General features: G+C 45.0%; 1 protein-coding gene across 6 annotated transcripts in view; it reads left to right on the top strand.

Annotated features, from left to right (window-relative positions):
- Positions 1-21720, top strand: part of Gpam (glycerol-3-phosphate acyltransferase, mitochondrial) — a 59881-nt gene that overhangs the window by 26264 nt on the left and 11897 nt on the right. For 2 of the 6 annotated variants that reach the window (XM_076924537.1, XM_076924530.1), the window contains exons 2-14: positions 2268-2350; positions 3108-3238; positions 4508-4630; positions 6416-6489; positions 9197-9310; positions 11566-11712; positions 12353-12449; positions 13031-13167; positions 16940-17039; positions 17321-17533; positions 20105-20218; positions 20345-20430; positions 21228-21343. In XM_076924537.1, coding sequence (XP_076780652.1) covers positions 3137-3238; positions 4508-4630; positions 6416-6489; positions 9197-9310; positions 11566-11712; positions 12353-12449; positions 13031-13167; positions 16940-17039; positions 17321-17533; positions 20105-20218; positions 20345-20430; positions 21228-21343 — 1423 coding nt within the window. In that variant the 5' untranslated portion in view covers positions 2268-2350; positions 3108-3136. Of the gene's footprint in view, positions 1-1384; positions 1522-2267; positions 2351-3107; positions 3239-4507; positions 4631-6415; positions 6490-9196; positions 9311-11565; positions 11713-12352; positions 12450-13030; positions 13168-16939; positions 17040-17320; positions 17534-20104; positions 20219-20344; positions 20431-21227; positions 21344-21720 lie in introns of those variants that run through there. The other 4 variants (XM_034505836.2, XM_076924542.1, XM_034505825.2 and 1 more) reach the window with 3 other exon arrangements.

Genomic DNA, 21720 nt, shown 5'->3' with positions numbered 1-21720 from the left:
GTACCCCAGCTTCAAGTATTTATTAGGTGCTTATTATAACATATTAATTAGGACCCTGATGTAAGGCACCGCCACCATGGGTATGTAACCCTCTGGCAGTCTGACACCGATGGATGAGGATCTGAGACAAGGTGCTCTGGGTAATCTTTGAGATGTCTCAGGAGGATGTGATGATGGAGGGATGGGGTGGATAGGGAAGGTTTGGAGAACCAGGTCAGGGACTACAGAGTGCTGGGAGGAGAGGCAGAAGCACAGAAGAGGGGCAGTACCTCTCAGGACCACAGCAGAGACAACTGCTGGAGAACGGTGGGAGAGTCGAGGCCTCTCCGTTGTATGCCTAACATACTGGGCCCATGTGTTTGGATTCTAGGGAGCTACGGGCTTGTTTTTATTGGGTTATCTGTACACAAAGCTTTGATGTGAGCACAAAGTTAGGCTGATAGCATGTACGACAGACAAGAACCAACATCAGTCACTTGAGGATGGAGACCGTGTCTTAATCATTTCTGTGCTCCCAGATCCGACTTCATATCTAATGTGTGCTGAGTGATGTACCTTCTTCATTCTAAATTGCTGATGCTCTTTGATAACCACCAGCTTTGCCGATAACGTTGGCATATTGCAAAAGAACCCTTCCTGCCCATTGTTTATGTTTTGTTTAAATGGCTCAAGCGAGGTAATGCTTGACTCGGACTTCTTGAAGCCATTTTTAAAAAGGTATTTTGGTAGTAAATTCACATGTTCTAGTTTATGTGTATGTGTGAAGTGATATTAACGATTCATGAGTGCAATATAAAGTGGCTAAGTTGAGCTAATTAGCGTCCCAGTTTTTGTGGTGAGAACAGTTGAAATGTACATTTCAACACCCTTAGGAAGACAGAACACGGTCATTTAGTACGATCACCGCATACACTGCTCTGAGCAATACATCTCAAAGGAAACTAGCTGAGTCTTCTGCCTCGGCAGGTGGCTTTGTATCTTTCAAGCCTTACTTTGTCCATTCTTCATTTTTTTCGTCTCGGTCACGCAGACATTTCACAACGTTGCACTTAGCAATCCTTGCCTCCTCATTCTTCACAAATTCAGCTTGGTCTCACACACAAAAGGGCAGGATCACGCACAAGCACCTAAACCCACGCAGCCCACACGCACCCCACCACAGGGCCTGGGGTTGATGGGGGCGCCCAGGCTGAGGTCACACAAGGAACATGGCAGACAGACAAGAGCCACCGACCGATGCACGAAGCATGCAGCATGGCCAGCGTGGCCGTCAGGCTCACTCCCCATGCTCAGCGTCCACACCGTACGCTTCATCCAAGCGCGTTATGCAAGACCTGGCGGGCAACAGCCATGACGTCACTGCCGCGCGCCGCCTGCGTCATCACGGCGCGCCGCCGCCGCAGGCGCAGAGCTGAAGCGCTGGCAGCTGTGGGCGCCCAGGCGCGAGCTGCCGGGCGGGTGGCGCGGAGCGCGGTGCGGGCTGCGGCTGCGGGACGCCGCTGGGCCGGAGCGCGGGGACAGGTGCGTGGGCGCCGCTCTCCCTGGGCGCGTCCGAGGTTTTGCAAGAGTCCGGGGCGGACCCCCGGGCTCCCCCCTGGCGTGGGCCGGGCTCCGGGAGGGGTGGGCACAGTATTGCTCCAGGGACCCGCTGCAGTGGCTGCACCCGCAGGGCTGTCATCTCCCAGTGTCCTCCCTCCCGGGGGGAGGGAAACCGAGGCAGCAGCGGGCTCCGCGAGCAGCTGGCTCCTGGGACCGCCCGCTGACAGCAGCTATGCGTGGTGTGGCTGAGCTCAGTGCACCCCCACAGCGTCCCGGGGCGTGCTAAGGAGACCCCTGCCCACCCTGCAGCCCGAGAGACAGCCGAGTCGGGTGGCATGCTGCCCATTTTCCAGATGTAGCAAAGCAAGGCGTAGCAGTTAACCAACTTGTCCAAATTCACACGTGTGAATGTGGTGTGCAGCATGGGCGTTGAACTCCAGAGGGGTCCACTTGCCTCTGCCCGCGGCCGACTGTCAGATTTTGTATTCTGCCCTGCTCAGCACAGCTGTCTGGAGCCTGTGGGAATTTTTCTTTTTCTTTTATTCTCCTCCTCTCTCCCGTAAAAAAAAAAAAAAAAAAAAAAAAAAAAAAAAAAAAAAAAAAAAAAAAAAAAAAAAAAAATCTGGCTTGACCTCAAGTAAACCCTGTGGGGCCGGAGGAGCAAGGCGTGGATGTCTGATGGCACAAGCCTCCTTTTCCTCCTTTGATCGCCTCATTTCTTTTCTCAGGCAGCAGCGTGCTCCCCCTGTTGTGTGGTCCTTCTGAACCGGAAGTTGGTAGCTAAGGGTCGACTCTTTTATAATACTACCAGGTGCGATGCTTTACTGGTCTCTGGTGTCAGCTGATTGCTTGCTTATACTGAACGGTTAAGAACAGATGTTGTTTTGAGGCTAAACAGTTATCGGTGCAAATCTACGTGGGGATTGTAAAGAGTCCAGTGTTAGAGAACACTTCTCTCACTGAAGGGGAATTTCGATTTTAAGAGAAGAATCTAATGCTAGGAGAGAAATAGCCAACAACTAAAAGAACTAAAAGATTATATAAGAAGGCTTTAAAAAATTAAAACAGAAGCTGCATTCATACATATAGAATGTATTACACCAAGTAAGCTTATGCTGGAGCTGGTAGTGGCTCAGTGGTTAGCAGTGTCTTTCAGAGGATCAGAGTTTGGTTCCCAGCACCCACATCAGGTGACTCGCAACCCAGCTCCGGGGATCTGCTGCCCTGTATTGGCCTCCTCAGACACCCATATGTATATGGATATACATGCCCACATATTTGTAAATAAATCATAAAAAAGTTTTGTCTTCATTCTCTGAGGGATACTCAGTTATTAACAAAAGTGAAATCATTATTTGTTGCAGGCCAGCTTTATTACAAGTGCATTATTTTATGAAGTGCCTTCTGTTTTACAAATGACTGTTCATGGCAGTTTTGCCCAGGAATCTGAAGGCTACAGATGCTGTATCTTTGTATGTTCAGGAAATACTGGGATATGAATGTTGACCTGTGTGAGGCCTGGTGTTAAGTTTCTGGATACTTCCTTGAGTAGTGGTTATTTCTTACAGCACATGATTTGGGACTTCCTTGTTGTGACATGGAGGAGTCTTCAGTGACAGTTGGCACAATAGACGTATCTTATCTGCCCAATTCATCAGAATACAGCCTTGGCCGATGTAAACACACAAATGAGGACTGGGTAAGTTTAAGAGAAACCTTCAGAACAGCTCACTTAAAATGTTTGCAGTGATATCAAGTAGAGATTAACCATCACAGAAACTGCTTCCAACTCTTAAAAGTGGTGTTTTTATAATCTAAGAATAATTTAAAATTTTTAGTAGTATTAATTGGGAAGAAAAAATGGATGGAAAATTTCAGAACAGTAATTATATTAAAAAGCAAGTTTCTTGTATGGAGGCATAAACAGTAACCATTGTTTGGTGCAGTGTGCTTATAAATTTCTTCCTTTTAGTATCTACCACACAACTTCTATTTAGTAAGCCTGAGTTTTATAATGGAAATGAACTCTAAAAACATTAAAAACAGGAAACTTGTTTATTAAACTAATTGAAAAGCATGCATTTTCTTGTGGTGTTACTAATTCAGCATTACACGGGGTGCTTAAAATACCTCAACAAAAATTTATATTAATTGGCTGTTTTGAAGAACGTTGTACCAGTGAAATCTGAAAAACAAGGAACAGAAAGTTAAAGAATAATCTTAAATGGTAGGACAGGGCTTGATTCTGGTCAAATGATGTAGCTGAGATTTAAATTCTATGGGTTAAATGCTCTTGGTAACAGAATGTCATTAAACACACTTTGTTTTTCTTCTAAACTATTGTAAGAACACCTGCTCACTGGGTCAGGCCTGTATGGTCTTCCCATGGGAGTATAGTGTGTGCTTTGAAAGGGCATAAAGTTGACTGAGCACAAGGAGTCTAACTTCTTCATCCCACTGTCAGAAGTCCCTTTGGCCTCTGGGTTACTCTTCTATCTCTGCTTCTGTGAGGTTGACATGTTCAGCTTGCACTCATAAGATATGCAGTAGTTGCTTTTGTATGCCGGGCTGTTGTTAACATAACCAGCTTCCGGCTTCTTTGGTTTTCCTTCCTCTTTGTGGCTGAATAATATTCCACTGGGTAATTATGGACACCCTATTTTTCTACCCATTCATCCTCTGGTAATATCACAACTCTGTTGATCTGTGAATGTTGTCTCGAGCATGTAGCAGCTGTTACAAACTACATTTGTTTTTAGAAAATCAACCTTTTCTTTTGTACCAACCTTTTTTCCAAGTGATGATTGTGGAATAAGATACCTTCCATGAACAAGACTCACGGCATGTACAATTACACTGCCAAAAGTGGGAACAAAAGTGGCATCATTTTCTCTTCTATTTGAAATAGACCAAGAGGATGGAAACAGTGCTTGCCATTTAGACATAATTTCTGCCTTGTATTTCCTAGGTTGACTGTGGGTTCAAACCTACCTTCTTCAGGTCGGCAACACTGAAATGGAAGGAGAGCATTATGAGCCGGAAGAGGCCCTTCGTGGGAAGGTGCTGCTATTCATGCACGCCTCAGAGCTGGGTAAGGGCTCCGCTCACCACACTTTTCTGCTGCAGAGGGTTTTCAGTTTTGTGGATTTTGTGTTTGGTCTTAACGGACTTGACTCCTTCAGAACCGAGATCCCTTTGTATAAACCAAACATTTCAGGTAGAGAAATGGACTTACTTTCTATTGCTGTTTATTTATTAAATATTGCTGGTCCACAGTTAGGGGAAAGTCGATTTTTCTTTGAGTTCATAGAGTTGATGGAGTGCCCAGTACCTGCTAGGCTCTGACTTTTGGCCCCCAAGTGTATCCTTGGTTTTTGTTCTTTTGTTGAGAAATAAGCATGTCACACCACCTTCTGCATTCTTTGAGAAGAGCCGACGGTGAAAGGTGAGCTTCTAATGGCATTTGCTGGATGGATGAGTTAGCAAATAGGGTTTCTTTCTCTGCTGGTGTAGGCTGAGAGTCATGTTTTGAAGGGTTGTGTTAGATATTAAGCTCTCCCTGAGATGGACCAAATACTTAGGACTCAGAAACTTTCTGTTACAGAGGTTGTTTATAACTTGTGTGAATGGCTAACTGTGCTGGGTAAATTCTCCCCTGGAGGCTGACTTGGCTGGAGGTTCAGTTCTGAGCCTGGCATCAAGGTATTTGTTAACATTAGTAAGCTTTAGGCAGAGCCTGAGTAGTTCTTACCCGTTGTCCAGATCTGCTGAAGAATGGCTTGTCAGAGATGCTCCCTTTAACCTATAAATGCCTTAATGCAAGAGTTTGTTACAACTGGAGGACCATGAGAGTTGCCAGTCCAGGAGTAAGGCCATTTTGGACTTGAGAGGAGTGGAAACAAAGATTTAAATAGAAGGTCATGTGGCTTTTCCTTTTAGACTGGCCTCTCACCTAATTCTAATTTTGAATGCAAGACAATACCTTAACTGTGGTTCTGCATGAACAGCATTGCAACTGCACTGTTACAGTGTATTGTAAGCCACAGCTGCACAGGGAGTTACTGTGGTGATTATGGTCGGGGTTGGATGGATATATTGTAACAGGCTGTTGTGTTCTGTGTAACAGCAGTAAAGGATGGAACTACATTCTTCTTGCAGTTCCTCCATGCTCACTTAAAGCAATTTGGTAGCAAATGTTTTTATAGTTCCTGGTATTTGCCCCCCTTCTTTGACACCCCAGTTTTCTGTAAAGAGATTAGGTGATTTTTATATCTTATTGGCTCTTTTTTTTTTTTTTTTTTTTTTTTTGCCTTACCATCTTGCTCACATTGATAAAGAGACAGGCTGTGTTTTCAACATCACCTGTAAAGCGAGTGACTGGCAGCTGGACTTTGCAGCATTAAGTGCCAGCTGCTTTACAGAATAGGAAGCTTGGAGGTTGACTCCCCGAGTTTCGGCAGCCTCAGTTTTCTTACCCATTCAATGGTCATAATAATCCCCGTGTGTCTCGTGGGCCAGGGGCCCGTGAGTGACTCTGGTATTTAGGGTCTTTGGGGAGTATTGAAAGCTGTAACTTCCTGTGGTGGAAGCTGACTGTGGGTCCCTGCTCTGTAGGGATGGAGGGTGCTGTGGTGTGGGAAGGGAAGAGATACCATTGCCTTTGGTTTTACGGTTTCAAAGTTAAACCCTTGTTTGTTGTCTTTGATGTATAAAAAGTACTATTCAATAAAACATGTATTTTCTTCATTCTGTAAGTTTTGAAGCAGCAATTTTTACTGTTATGCTTGGATTTTAAATGTTTTTTAGAGATGTTAGTGGGATTCTTGACCATCACTCCAGCTGTGAATTCATGTCTACATTCATTTTGTTTTTATAGGAAAGGTTTTTCAACCCCAGTATCCCATCTCTGGGGTTGCGGAATGTCATTTATATCAATGAAACTCACACAAGGTAAAAGGACATTTCTTCTACTTCTAATAGATCATAGAAGTTAAACTTTGGCATGCTAGTTAGTGTACTTTAATATGTACCTGTGGTTTCTGGAGTGGGTAGAGTGTGAGCTTTTCTTACAAGGGCCTGCATGGAAAGACCAGAAGCAGGACAGACAGCCTTGGGAGGCCTGTCATGGTAATTGCTGCTCTACTGTGAGGAATCCCCAGTGGTGTAAACGCCACCTGTGGTGTTCTTTAACATATGCAGATAATTAACTTTTGCTAAGAAGTAGTAAGACATTTCTAGGTTTAAATGTCTTATATGTTGTGACTGTTTCATACTTCAAAGAAAAAATTACAAATGTGGCCAGTGGTTGGCTCAGTGGTTCTCAACCTGTGGTGCATGACCCCTTTGGGGGTCAAAAGATCATTTAATACTGTTTACATAGCAGGTATCCTGCATATTAGATATTTACATTATGATTCATAACAGCAGCAAAATTACAGTTATAAAGTAGCAACGAAATAATGGCTGGGGGGGGGGGTCACCACACCATGAGGAACTGTGTTAAAGGTCACAGCGCTAGGAAGTCTGAGAACCACTGAGGTTCTTAACCTTAGCCTGATGACCTGATTATGGTTCCTGGAACCCATGATACAAGGAGAGTTCACTGTCTGCCATGTGTACTCACCTGAGTGTATGCTTGTGTGTGTGTGTGTGTGTGTGTGTGTGTATGTGTTTGTTGGCATGTGTGTGCAGTCACACACAAACACAGTACTGGAACATCTCTGTACTGAGTGGACGCTCTTTTTGTTAGTGTGCCTCCACTACAAAGTGGCAGCCTTCATTGTATTTTCATGGTGTGTGTCACAATACCGTGCTCAGATTCACCTCTTTCTCCCTTTGCCACGTCTCCCTTCTGTTGGTCCCTCCCTGCACTAAATGTTCTTTGGTTTACTTAATGAAGATAATTTAAAACAGTGAGTTCTGACTTCCAAGTATACAGGGATTTGGTAGGTGCCAGAGAGAAAGAGGCCTTTGTTTTCCATTACAGTTAGAGGATAAGGAAGAATTGGAAGGCTGTGTGTTCGTGAAGCAGGAGAAATAGCAGCCAGACTACCGCAGGACTCACAGTTCTTAGAGTTCTTAGAGCCTCCAGCCGACGGCGGCAAGACGTGTTCTTGGTCATGAACAATTCTGTGAAAGGTGATCCAGGAAGCCAGTCCTTGGATTCAGTCCTCCCTGGTCCTGCCCCTAAGTACATGAAGAAGGTCTCGTCTGAGACTGATGAGGCCTGCTTGTTGGATTAGAGCTTGCTTTTGTCATAGAAGCACAGCCCAAGGCCACGGATCTTCTCTCCATTCCCAAGTTCCTCCGAGTCTCATTTGTTTCAATGCAAAGCAGAGAGGAGAGGCTGCTCTGTGAAGTCAGGTTTTATTTCTAGTTTTCTAGTTGATGCGACTGACTCTAGGCAAAGAAACAATTTTTTTCTTCATGTAAATAGACATATATGAAGCTAAAATTTTTGTCTGTTATTTCCATTTATAACAGTTTTGAAGACATTTGAAAAAGCATTGACTATATTGACTTGGCAATGGCCCACACTAGTTACTGTTCTGGCTGCCTGTGTGTTAGCCGATAAAGCCTAACCATGTTTATCAGCAGGACAGGCGCCGTGCTCCTGCACATGCTCGGTCCCGCACATACCTGCTCACGTGCTGTTCCTATCTGCCGCTCTCAGGTGCTCGCTCACTCACGTGCACTCCCATCTCCACATGCTCCATGCTTCAGCAGACTGCAGAGGGGCTTCAGGAAGCATTTGGGTACATGTTGTAATAACCATCTGGAAGTGTTCACTGAACACAGAGTATAGCTTGAATGCAACAGTGAGCTAACCTCTCAGGAGATGAAGACAGTAAGGGCAGAATCAGAAACCATGTGAGCAAATTAGTCACAGATAGTTCCAGAGTTACCGACCTCAGACCTCAGACTTCAGAGTTATTGACCCCACATCTGCGCTCTGCCGTCAGTGTCACTGTGGAGGGAGTAACACCGTCACTGTATGCCATTATCATACATGGTTTCAAATCACCACACAGTGAGATTTACAGCTTCTGATCCTGAAATGCATCTCTGTACCCCAGCTAATCACCACAAGGTCATCATCACATACAAAAGAATAATTTTCCCTTAGATAGGCCTGCTGTGTGTTTACAGTGGGAAAATGTAGATACATTGAAGCCAGATGCCTTTGATCTGATTAGCTTTGAATTCACTTTGAGACTCAGTGCTTGTCTTGGAAGAATGCTTTAATACAAAAATTGCCTTTCTTGATGGGAGGAGACCTCCAAGTTTACTTTATGTCACCTATAGCTATCTCTCTGACCTGCGTGTCACCTCTATCTGTCCTGCCCCCACAAAGCTAATGGGTAACATCCCACTTACTTGTCTTTGTATTGATGAAGTCATCTATTGATGAGGTCAGACTGTTCTTTTGGGTTACTATTTAGCAAGATACGGCAATTTGAGAATGATAAATGATTTCTAGGTTTCAGTTTTACCTGAGAATATATGAAAGCAATTATGAGTCAAAATGGCTGTGTAGCATCCTGACCACTAGGGCCAGTGGCTGGAATGAATGACTTGGAACTTTTTCTGTGGGTGGAAGACCACCGTGTAGTGCAGGTGTGCTGGAGCACTTGCTGAAAAGCTCTGTGTGTTACAGGCACCGAGGATGGCTGGCAAGACGCCTTTCTTACATCCTTTTTGTTCAAGAGCGAGATGTCCATAAGGGCATGTTTGCCACCAGCATCACTGACAACGTGCTGAACAGCAGCAGGTGAGAGTGGGGTCTACTGCTGACAAAGTGGGGACAGGGTGGATGTGGCCATGGGAGCGGAGGGTAAAGTAAGCCTCTTCTGTTGGTTTCTCTGCTTCTCTCTCTAGGGCAGAGCTTGCATTTCTGAACATTCAATATTCAGTCACAAAAGTCAGGAGAGTGGAAGGCATGGCAAAGACTGCTGCTGAGGTGGACGGTCCTGGTTTGTGGACTGTGTACTGACGAGGCTTCTAGAGTGTAGAAGCAGTGATGAGCCAGTGTTAGAGATGTGCATGCATGTGCCTAGGGTTTCCCATTCAATTTTCTGTAATACTGATATTGGAAGTAACCCATTTTCTGTTTTGATAGCCCAAAGAGAAGTATTTGGTATTCTGTCTGATGGGGTTTGAGTACTTAGACCCAAGCCCTTGCAGTAGGAAACCATTGCTAGAGTTTTCAGATTTTTGCTCTCAGAGAAGCTTGTCTACCTGTGAAGGAGCCTGACATCAGCAGACTATCAAGGGAAGGAGCTTCACACCTTCATTAATGTGCACAACCTTAGGAAAGCAACTGTCTAATGAGGCAGTGAGAAACTGGAGTAGCCTTGTGGAAAAGGCAACTAGGAACTTTAGATGATTTTGAGGTGCGGTAAATAACTTCAGGGGATTATGAGTGAGCTAGGGGAGAGATAGCAGCTGGGACAAAGTTCTCTCTGAGGGAGAAAATGAGCAATGGAACTTCACTGGGTACAGAGTGATTAGGTTGCCCAAGTAGCTGCAAGCCTCCCTCAGAAGACTAGATGAAGTCAGCTGATGCTGCCTGTACTTTTAGTCCCAGGGTGGCAGCCTCCCCTTCCTGATTATCAGCATTCTAAGAGTTTCAGATAATCTTGTGTCTTGGGGGAGGAGTTTTTGTCAGATAAGGGAATTCCAGAGAGAGCCCCTTCGGTATCTTAGGCCGAGAGAGATCATGGAGAGCTTTGAAGGCCAGGGCAGTTTCCAAGGCCTTTCATTTACCTTTAATTTAAAGAAGTTCACCTTGCTTCATACTTGAGGGGTGGTTTTCTGAGCCCCACAGTGTGGAGTTTGAGAGTTTCTCTTCTCTGCCTCCTGTGAGTGGCCCATCTCAGAGTTGTAGCTGGAGTTAGAATCGGAGATGGGGTGACTGAAAATGTGGAATTCATAATGTCTGTTTGTAGCTTTGTAGGGAGCTGTGTGTCTAACCTAACAGTGTTGGGCACGGTAAGAACTCAGGAAAGTGTGTTAAATGAGCTGTTGAGTAGCTGCCAATAGAGATATCACATTAGATGCCTAGAGAAGCGTCCTAGACTCATGCCCCAAATGCTTAAAACCATCAGGTAACTGTGGTGGTGGGGGGGTGAGCCTTTCCTGGGGTTCATTCTTATAGCTCAGTGTTGAGCTCCGCCTTTGTCAAACAACTGGTTCAGGAGGAGAAAAGGAGCAGTAAATACTATGTCTGTTTAGTGCTTCTCACAGAGTTTTACATGCAGTCCTAGCGAGGCAGCAACATAAACAAATGGCAAATTGTGATTGCTAAAGAAAGCCACGTATTACTTTGACTTGTCTTGGTGGCATTTTTTTTTTTTTTTACTTTGTTTATTATACCGGGTTACATACTGATTACACAATCCATTTTCATGAAGTCTGCGTGTACTTTGAGTGTGTGCTCCGTTGTGGGTTATGTACACAGGGTGGCCTTCCTTTCCCTTGCTTTGCTAAAGTGTAACATGACTGGGGCCTTCAGTTCCACAGCACTCACTCAGTGATCTGAGTAAATTCTTAGATCTGTCCAAATTTCTAAGGGAAGCCTTTGGCTCAGGAATAAGATGCCCCTCATTTCAAAGATATTATTACTGTTACTTATGTATGTGTGTAGGAGTATGCGTCTGTATAGGAGGAGGCTATAGGATGTCCAATCCCTTGGAGCCGTTGTGAGCTGCCTGACATAGATAGGTGCTGGGAGTCAAACTCAGGTCTTCTGCAGGAACAGTACATACTCTTGACCACATACATCTCTCCCGGCTCTGGCCATACGTTTTGATAGACAACACTGGCTGATGGTCCCAACCATCACTTGTGTTTTCTCTCTCACTGCTCCACCATATATAAAAAGAACATTCATTTTCTGCATATTGAAGACAATGAACATTTTGTTCTGTTTTTCTATCATATTCATTTATAGCTGTAGTTTGAAAAATAACTATGTGTTCTGTTACATAGAATCTATTTCATTTTCTGACTTTTCTTTCAAATCAGAGTCCAAGAGGCAATAGCTGAAGTGGCTTCAGAGTTGAACCTGGATGGATCTGCCCAGCAGCAGACCAAAGCCATCCAGAAAGTGAAAAGGAAAGCCAGGAAGATCCTTCAGGAAATGGTTGCTACTGTGTCCCCAGGGATGATCAGGTATTAGAGGGCTAGGCTAGCTTGAGGCCGGAGCCAGCCTGTTCTTAGATGGAGCTGTTGAGTCTTCCTTTCCTCAACCAAGGAAGACACGTGAACAAAGTGTACTGACGTGTTCCAGTGTTAAATCTGTGCTGCCCTTGTGAACGAGCACATGGAGGCTTCAGGCTGCTTTTACCCATGCTGATGGGCTGCAGCTACTCTATCATGGGTGTCCCCTGTTCTCCTCAAATGGCTGAGTCAAGCCTCACATATCCGTGTCTTAAACTGAGGGGTTGAGTGTGTTAGAAGGATCCTTTTGATCACTAAGTTAGCCTGCCCACTCACCTTGAAGTGCTTAAGTGCTACTAGAGAAAACTGTGTTCATAGTGCAGAGCCAGCAGAGACTTCTGTGAGCAGTGTCAGCTTTACGTGAATATGCCTGTTCTTCAGTTCACACACCTAAGAGCACACACATGTATTTTTAAATTTGCAATACTTTTTACAAATACTTTTACAGATTTCAATTTAAAATTAAATTTACAAGTACTTCTAGGTTGTAGATCTAGAAGCCGAGAGAGGCAAAAGTAAATGTATGCAGACTTACTGTAACATACAGGTTTGTCTGTGTGTGTACAGATTCAAATGTTCTTATTTCTGTCAGGCTGACCGGCTGGGTGTTACTAAAGCTCTTCAACAGTTTCTTCTGGAACATTCAGATTCACAAGGGTCAACTCGAGATGGTAAAAGCTGCAACTGAGGTAGGATTTCTGTGCTCTGTCACTCCATTTCCCCGTGTGTGGATTCTGTGTCCCATCATGCCATGTCTCCTGTGTGTGGAGTTCGCTAGAGCTTGTTCAGAATGTCTCCTCTGTGCTGTTAGCCCTTTGAACCCATTTGGAACTCTCCGTCCCCCGCCCCCAACACCCTTTGTGAAAACAAACAGGGCCTATCAAAAATGCATAGCATTCCTTTTGTAATTTACCTCGAAATAATCTTGAACACCAAGTCACACAATCTTGTTTTATAAATAGGAACATAGAGGCACAGGTAGAGGGAAACATCAACCCTCCTGGCTCTAAAACCCTCCGCTCATTTCCATGGTGAATTCTACGGTGACTTCTTCCTCTCAGCAGAGGGAGGTCTGGGTCAACTTGAACTGTTGTGTGTTCTCCCCTGCAGTTGCTTGTTGTCGTAGTGGAGCTTATGTCTGCTGTGTAGACACTGAAGAGTTACTGGAGCATGTTTGTAGAGAGCCAGTCTTTGATTGGCCAGTGAAGGGTGACTAGAACCAAACAAAGCTGGACTCCTGAGCCTTAACATTGTTGCCCCTCTGCCCTAGACGAATCTGCCGCTCTTGTTCCTGCCGGTGCACAGATCCCACATTGACTACCTGCTGCTCACCTTCATCCTCTTCTGCCACAATATCAAAGCCCCGTACATCGCCTCGGGCAATAATCTCAACATCCCCATCTTCAGGTGAGAGCGGCTTGGTTGAACTTAAAGGTGGTAAAAAGATAGTTTTGTAAGAGATATTGGACACACCTTTAATCTCAGTATTTGGGTGCCTGAGGCAGATGGATCTATGGGTTCATATTGCAAGTTTCCACCCTGCTAGGGGTTTATAGTAAGTCTCTGTCTCAAAAATCAAAACCAGAAAAAAAAAAAAAACCCAAACCAAAACAAAACAAAACTAATTGTTTTGAATATGGGATCTGTTTTTATGTTTTGATACTTGTTATAAAAATTATATTAGCCTTTTTATTGTAGAAGTAATGTTTCATTGTGTAACCTTTGCATAATACACAGAACCAAGCATGGCCCTCACCTATATCTCTGTATTTGATATGGGCTAGTTTATAGAGTGTGCACAGGTGACCTTGAAGGACAGTGTCAGGCAGCGAAAGGCTATCAAAGGGCAGTGGACCAGACTTGTCAAAGGAAGCTGAGGGATGGTATGGCACCATGCTATCTAATGTCAGCAAGGGTGACCCTGCTCTTACTTTGACCTCATGATGCAGAGAACCCAATATAACACTTTTACAGGGCATTTCCAGAGGTTTCTGTGGTTTTCACTCAAACGGAACAGTGTGTTGGAAGGCAGAGACTCAAGGCATGGTTGTAGGAAACTGAAGGGCAGGTAGGTTCCTTGGAGCGTGGACTAGGAAGCCCATGGAAAGGCCAGAGGCGGGAGGGCCAACTGCACAGAGAGAGCTAGGTCAATACACCAAGGATGGGAAGCTTCTGACTGAATACGTGCTCAGACCCGTATGTCCAGTGCTCACTCTGGACTTGAAGAAATTGACTCTGATTCTGTTGTGAGAGTTCAGGCAAATGATGAGGGCTTACGTTAGTATAGCTGTGATCTTGGTGAGGAGAGCAGAGACAGACTGAGAAGGAATTAGTAAACTGAGTTCCTAAGAGTCAGTGCTTGTCTCCATTTGGGGCTCAGCAAAGGGTGTAGGCAGACTAGCTCTGCTGTCTATGTCATCTGGTCACTGAGGAGGAGCTGGCGGGGACTGGGTTGAGCTTGTCAACTGCACCCTTAACTTCCAAGGCAGGCAGCATACAGCACTGAGGTCAGCTCTGGGACCTGACAGGAGTTACAATGTGCTGGATGTAGAGAGAAACTGCAGGGAGCTGCCAGTTGCTGGGCAGGCAGGGCTTCCCACAGTGGCACTTGGTCTAGGCCTCAGCCTCATGATGCGGGATGCTCTTCCTGGCCTTTCACTCTGGGTTCTCTAGATCCCCAGAGTCTGCAGCTAGCCAGACCTGAGTAAGCAGCAGAAGAGAAGCCACCATTTCTGTAGTCAGTGGTGTTGATCCTGATGAGCTTTGAGCACATGTAGACAAGACACACTTAGCATTTGCTGTCAAATAGCTTATTATGTAATGGGGAACATAACTAACAGTTGGCATAGTAACACTGTGACAGGAACCTACAGGACAGATGTGTTTTCACAGGGGCTAGATACCCACGTCATCTTTTCCCACCACCTGGGAACCAAGAAACTAATTGGATAATTATCAGATAGGTTGACTGGGGAGATGGTACAGTTGGTGATCGGCTTGTCAGGCTTGAGGCCCTGAGGTCTATGTCTATAATTGTGCAGAAAAAGTCTGGGTGTGGTGGTGTCTGCTGTGGTCCCCATGCTGGGGAGGCAGAGGCAGGTGGCACCTTGTGCTCTCTGGCAGCCAGCCTAGCCTGTTTGTCTGTTGGAGACCCAGTCTCAGAATGTAGATAGATCTTGATTAATGACACTTGGGGTTGTGGGTTGTGTGCTGGCCTCACATGTGCCTGCGCACGCATGCACACACGCGCGCATATGCACATGTATATATGTGTGCATGGGCAGAAAGTCCTGGTCTCAGCCCTAAGGTAGCTTGTGTGCTGGGACTCTCATGTGGTCAGAGTTGCTCAGAGACTCACGCTCTCCAGATCTGGTTTTCAGTGAAGCTTTTGTAAGTGCTAGGCAGTTCTGATTTCTTGTAATTCAGTGTTTCTCTTCAGGAGCTCATGGCAGCCATTACTTAGCTTTTCAACATAGCAGAGACTGGCATTTTCTTTTGTCTCATTTAAGTCTCCATAGTGACAAAACACATCTCAGGCTACGCTGTTCTCTCACTGGATTTATTCTGAAGAATTTTGGAGTGATTCTATAGTTTACCAACATCTTGTCTTTGATTTCCATAAACAGACTCAATTCAATTCAAGGACACCAGAATGCTAACATTTAATATAGTATTGCTACTTACACCAGTGCAGATACTAATATTTATTTGAAAACAGTTTCTCTTTTTGAAAAGACTAGGAAGAGGCTGTAAATTTAGGAAAGTTGACCACAGACTTTCAGCTTCACATCCAACCTTATCAGTGCTGCAGAAAGAGACCTGGGATTAGGAGCAGAACTGTTTTTATTCCTGTATGTACAAGCAAACCTAGTTGTTTGTTTTTTTGGAAATACAGAGGCCAGGAAAACAGGTCTGATTCCCTGGAACTAGCGTTACAGAGGGTTCTGAGCTGCCGTGTGGGTGCTGGGAGTTGAACTCGGGTCCTTTGGAAGAGTAGCCAGTGATCTTCACTGCTGAGCTGTCTCTCCAGCTCCTGTTTCCTGTTTGTAAAGATGGTTATACTTGGTTTCAGTTTGGTAAAATCATCCTTGTCTCATAGGGACCCTCTTTTAAGTATCAGTTATTTGAGAATATTTTCCCCAGGGAATATTTATTTGTTTTACAAATTTGCCATGGTCAACGTCTATATGCCTCAAACTGTCTGGGGATCATGTGCGGGGTTTCGTTTTTAAAAATACCCGTTTTCTTTTCTTTCTTTTTTTTTTTTTTTTTTTTCTTTTTTTTCATCTTTGAGACAGGGTTTTACTCTGTAGCTCTGGCTGTCCTGGAACCAGCAATATAGACCAGTTTGAACTTGAAAATCCTATTGTCTCTGCCTCTTGAGTGCTGAGATTAAAGGCTTGCACCACCATGCTCAGCCATTGGTTAACTTTGTTTTTGGACAGTTTCATAGATGTATTTAGTGTATTCTGATCATTCTCTTCCTCATACCCTCTCTTATCTTCCCCTCATCTCTGTTAACCCCCACCCCACCCCTACCAGTTAGTCCTGTTCTCAGGTTCCTGCCGTTTAGTTTTGTTTTGTGACTCATATTTCTTTTAAAAAATTAAAGATTTCTTTCTTTCATATGGATGAATGTTTTGCCTGCATATATGTTTATGCACCACTTGTGTACCTGGTACCCAAATAGTTCAGAAGATGGTGTCGCTCCCTTGGTACTGGAGTTACAGATGGTTATGAACCACCGTGTGGGTACTGGGAATCGAACCAGGGTCCTCAGCATGAGCAGCTGGTGCTCTAGCTCCTGCCCAGCCTGTGACCCATATGGTTTAGCCAGGGCTGTGCATCTGTGTGATGGGATGGAACTGCCCCTTAGAGCCTGGAGAAATCACTAGTGGACACACGGAGAAGGCAGTGACTCAGAGTCTCCCTCAAGCCCCTGTCCTTACCTCTGTGGACCGCCTCATCAGATTCTCTTTTGCCTCAGAAGTTACAGTGCAGTGATGTGTGAAAGCTGAGGAGTGGGTGAAACACATCAGCAACATGGAAAAGGAACCCCCAAACTTCCACTGTCAACATTCAAGTGACATGTGTGCTTCTGACTGGATGGAGTATCTTGACATTTGAGTCTTTTTTACATTTTTCCTTATAAATAATTCGTGCATTCTTGAATTTGCAGTACCTTGATTCACAAGCTTGGGGGCTTTTTCATAAGACGAAGGCTCGATGAAACCCCAGACGGACGCAAAGACATTCTGTACAGAGCGTTGCTCCATGGGGTGCGTATGGCCTTTAATTGTCCTCTACAGCATGGCTAGCTGTCACAGGAGAGTGACAGAGGCATGTTGGGTTTGGGAGATTACTGCATCCATGTGGGTGATCGTTGTGTGTGATCACCCAAGTGCTGCTTTGCTGGGACCCTTGGCTGTAATGTATGCGTGGAAATGTTAGATCAGGGGTGAAATTATAATCCTTTTCTGTGCTTTGTCTCAGGATTTAACTGTTCTGTGCTCATCGAGTTGCTCAGTCTTAGCTCATGTCTGATTCTCTTGTATCTCAGCACATAGTTGAACTCCTCCGACAACACCAGTTTCTGGAGATCTTCCTGGAAGGCACCCGCTCCCGCAGCGGCAAGACCTCCTGTGCTCGGGCAGGGCTCCTGTCAGTGGTAGTGGATACACTGTCGTCCAATACCATCCCTGACATACTTGTCATACCCGTGGGCATCTCGTATGATCGGATAATCGAAGGTCACTACAATGGTGAACAGTTGGTAAGGAGGCAGCCTGCAGGTCATCTTGGCCTCTCAAGCTTTTACATATTTAATGACACCATTTTGCTAATCGTTTAATGATGGCACTTTGCTAAACATGACTTTTGTTGCCTATCTGAAACCTGTCTGGGTAGGCATCTGTCTGCTTGTGAAAGTCTCATGTGGTGTTCTCCTGGGCTGGAGAAGTGTGGAGATTCCTGTGTCAGTGCTGGCTTTGGCCCTGAGGTTTGAGGTGCAGAGCCGGCTGCCACTGAGTTGCGATCTCAGTGTTGATGACCTGTGAACTTTAGAGAAGCCGGAAGATTGGCCGGGCCGTGTTAGCAAAGCAATGGCAAGCCAATCTAAGAAATGGGAGCAGGTTTTTTAGTAGACTTTTACCAAAGGATGCACTAGTCATAAGCACTTAGATTGGATCAAAATGAAGTCACCTACATGACTAGCACCCAGATGAAGGAACGATATTATCACGACCCAGAAATCTTACGGGCTCCCCACCCGTTAGCCTCTTTCAGGAGAGTCACTTGTCTAATCTAACTTCTTATAACAAGATTGGTTTTCTCCACAGTTGAACCTTGTATAATAATAATAATAATAATAATAATAATAATAATAATAATAATAATAATGTGTGCAGTTCTTTGGTATCTGATCACCTTGTGAGCACAGGCGTTTGTGAGGCTTGGCCATGTTGCTGCACAGTGTAGACTTCAGAGTGGGGGATGTGCCGCTATGTAAGGGGGTCACGCCCACAGCTTGGAGCTTATCTTTTGCTACTTTGTGGGTTTTTTCCCGCCTTTTCCACCTTTTCCTTCATCCTTTCAACTCCCTCACTCCATAGGAGAGACAAAAAAGGCTAGAAAGGGAAGGAGCGGGGCATTGTCCTTCAACTACTTCCTGCTGGTCAGGACTGCCGACTTCCTGTGGACAGATTTGCTCTGTGTGGTCAGGATCTAACGTCTTCTTTCCTCTTCTCTGTGCGTGACTGTTTAACAACCGTGACCGACAGCAACCAGCGGCAACCAGCCAACGCCCCCCTCCGCCCCCCCATGCCTCTCGGAGCCTAGCATTTATATACTTTCCAAAAAGACCCCAGAAGCTTGAGAGACACACAGTCACAGAAACTACCTGCAGCTGGCAGAACCGTGCCCCAGCTGGAACATGGGGCAGATCATAGTCCGCTGCTGCGGGCAGTCTGAAGCAGCTCCATATCCCACACCTGGGATTAAAATGAAACCATATTCTTAAGAGTATTTCTGTTTTTTTTTTTTTTTAAAGAAACCAGAATTCCAAAATTGTCACTAGAACAGTTCTTCAAAAGAAGTCTTAACACACTTCCCTTAGAGCCTTTTGGGTTTACTTAGTATGTGCATACTAAGGGGGGGCGGTAGTTTAAGTCTGAGTGTACTCCGTTCACAAGGACTGCCCACACGTGAGCCCACGCGTGAGGCGCATCGCTGAAATGGCCTCTCGCCAGCTGACCACTCTGACCAGCAGTGTGTGAGTGCCAGGGGACCTCAGCTTTGTTTATGTAGAATAGAAGTCTTGGACAAAGTATGTGCTTCAAAGGTTCTGCTTCCAGGACTAGTCAGGAGTTCTAGGCCACTAGTCTGTATTCAGGACTAGTCAGGAGTTCTAGGCCACTTGACAACCTGAGACTTTAAAAAGTAAGGGGTACGCCTTTACTTCTTCTTTGTGCATGACTATTTAACAACCATGACTGACAACAACCAGCAGCAACCAGCCAACGACCCCCGCCCCCCCCCCCCCCCCATGCCTCTTGGAGCCCTAGTAAGGGATTTTAGCTGCTAATGGCTTTCAACAGTTTGTGCACTTGTGGGACGACTTGTTAAAGCCGATACTTTGTAAGTGTCTCATTGGTGGAGAGGCCCCCTGAGGTTGAGGCTGACTGGTGCACAGTGTGTCTTAGGTTGCCTGAGGCTGACTGGTGCACAGTGTGTCTTAGGCTGCCTGAGGCTGACTGGTGCACAGTGTGTCTTAGGCTGCCTGAGGCTGACTGGTGCACAGTGTGTCTTAGGCTGCCTGAGGCTGACTGGTGCACAGTGTGTCGTCCTTAGTCTTTCCAGAGCTCTTTTCCAGGACACTGTGTCGTTTTGTTCTTCTCTGTTCTGTCGCTGTGTCTTTGTGAATGTACTAAATATATCAGCATACATATTTCTCTTGGTTCTTTGTTCAGTGTCCTTTCCTGAACGATAAGACACAGCTTGTGAGCATCTTTGAACACTAGATGTTTTCTGCCAGGTTTTGGTTGAAACAATCAGACATGTCCAGCCTGAGTCTGTGGGCCACGTGATCCCAGGGTAGCTGTGAATGTGGCCTGACCTACTGGCTCCCCGTCACTCACTTTTCTTTCTTTACTTATCTTTTTGTTTTTCAAGTTGGAACTCAAAGTTTTTACTAAAAACTTATTCTAGCCAAGCATAGTGTCTCATGGCTATCTCTCAGCAGTCGGGAGGCTGCAGGAGAGTTGGTTTGGATAGCACAATGAGACCCTGTCTCAAAAGAAACAACAGCAGCAGTGCAGAACGCCCTCTGTCTTCACTGTTTGCTTAGGGCAAGCCCAAGAAGAATGAGAGCCTCTGGAGTGTGGCACGGGGTGTGATCAGAATGCTGCGGAAAAACTACGGATATGTCCGAGTGGATTTTGCACAGCCATTTTCCTTGAAGGTGAGAGTGTGCCAAGGCACAGGCCCAAAAGCTAACATTTTAAACAGTTGCTTTTAACTTTTGAAGATCAAAATATAGTTTATATGTTGTTATGAAAGATTTTTTTCCTTTCTTTTAATTTTCCAGGAATATTTAGAAGGCCAAAGTCAGAAACCTTTATCTGCCCCCCTTTCTCTGGAGCAAGCACTGTTACCAGTCATCCTTCCTTCAAGGTAGGCTGTGGGGCCTTGTGGTAACTTGGCTGTCCATAACTTTCCCTGCATTGCACAGGACAACAGGTTAGCCTTAGGAAGAGTTCTATCTCATTGCAGTAACATTCTTCTTGATTTGATAAAAGACTTGGAGATGTGCTCTCTCTGTGGCTCTCTCTCTCTCTCTCTCTGTGTCTCTCTCTCTCTCTCTCTCTCTCTCTCCTGTGTGTATGTATAGACTTTGTTTAATTATGTATAAAACCTTTTTGATTTTGTGAATCTTGTTGGATTATTTGATTGATGCTTTTCAATATATTAACTGGATTTTTTGGAGGGGGGTTGCTTGAGTTATGCATATTGAGTGAGATGCATGGAAAAATGTTTGATAGTAATTGAATTTTCCAGAACTGAAAATACATTGTAATTTAGAATCCTAAATTTGAGTTTTCAGCTGTTTTAAAACATCTCTTGATTTCTCCATTCTGCCAGTGAGTTTGGAAGTAATATATTAATAGACTATTCAGTGATTAATAAATGAAGTATTCTGTCCAAAAAAATATATTAGGATATACATTGTAGAGGAAAACAACCCTGAGAAATGATTTATCATTGAAATTTAAAATGTGTGGTGATCAGAGCTATTCCTAATTTAGAAACTAGTTTTGTATTGTGTGCCTTATGAAGGAAGCATAAGGCTCGGTCTAGCCCTGTGTATGCCAGCCCCGCCCGCAGTCAGAAGGAGGAGGGTGCTGCAGGCTGGAGGCTGGTCTTGTGCACACCGTGAACTTTAGCTAGTCTGGGTTGATTTTTCTTTTCAGACCTAATGATGCTGCAGATGAACATCAAGACATGTCCACTAATGAATCCAGAAGTGCAGCAGACGAAGCCTTCCGAAGAAGGCTGATCGCAAACCTGGCTGAGCACACTCTCTTCAGTAAGTACAGCTCCACACTTTGTGCTGACACAGCCTGTGTTCAGGAGCAGGTCCTGAGGACCTGCACATAGCACTGTGGTCATGAAATCAATGAGTGTAGTTAGGATTGGAGCCTAATGTTGTGACTTCAGACCTGCTCTTTCCCTGCTCATGGTTTTCACCGTGGGGACCCACAAGGACAGTAAAGTAAGCCCATGGTGTGCCATGGCATACAGTCCAGGCCCCTTAGAGCTCCGAAGTGGGCCTGCATTTTGGGTTCTGGTAGTTCATTAAAGACATTTTGTTTACTGACCTAGCCTACTTGCTCTGAGTTGAAGGTGGTTCTGTCTTAGAATGTGGCCTCATGGTTAGTGATTGCTCTGAGGCTTCATTTTACC

Source organism: Arvicanthis niloticus, chromosome 1 (genome assembly GCF_011762505.2).
Source record: "Arvicanthis niloticus isolate mArvNil1 chromosome 1, mArvNil1.pat.X, whole genome shotgun sequence".
Taxonomy (NCBI): Eukaryota; Metazoa; Chordata; class Mammalia; order Rodentia; family Muridae; genus Arvicanthis; species Arvicanthis niloticus.
This window is presented reverse-complemented; position numbering and strand designations above follow the sequence as displayed.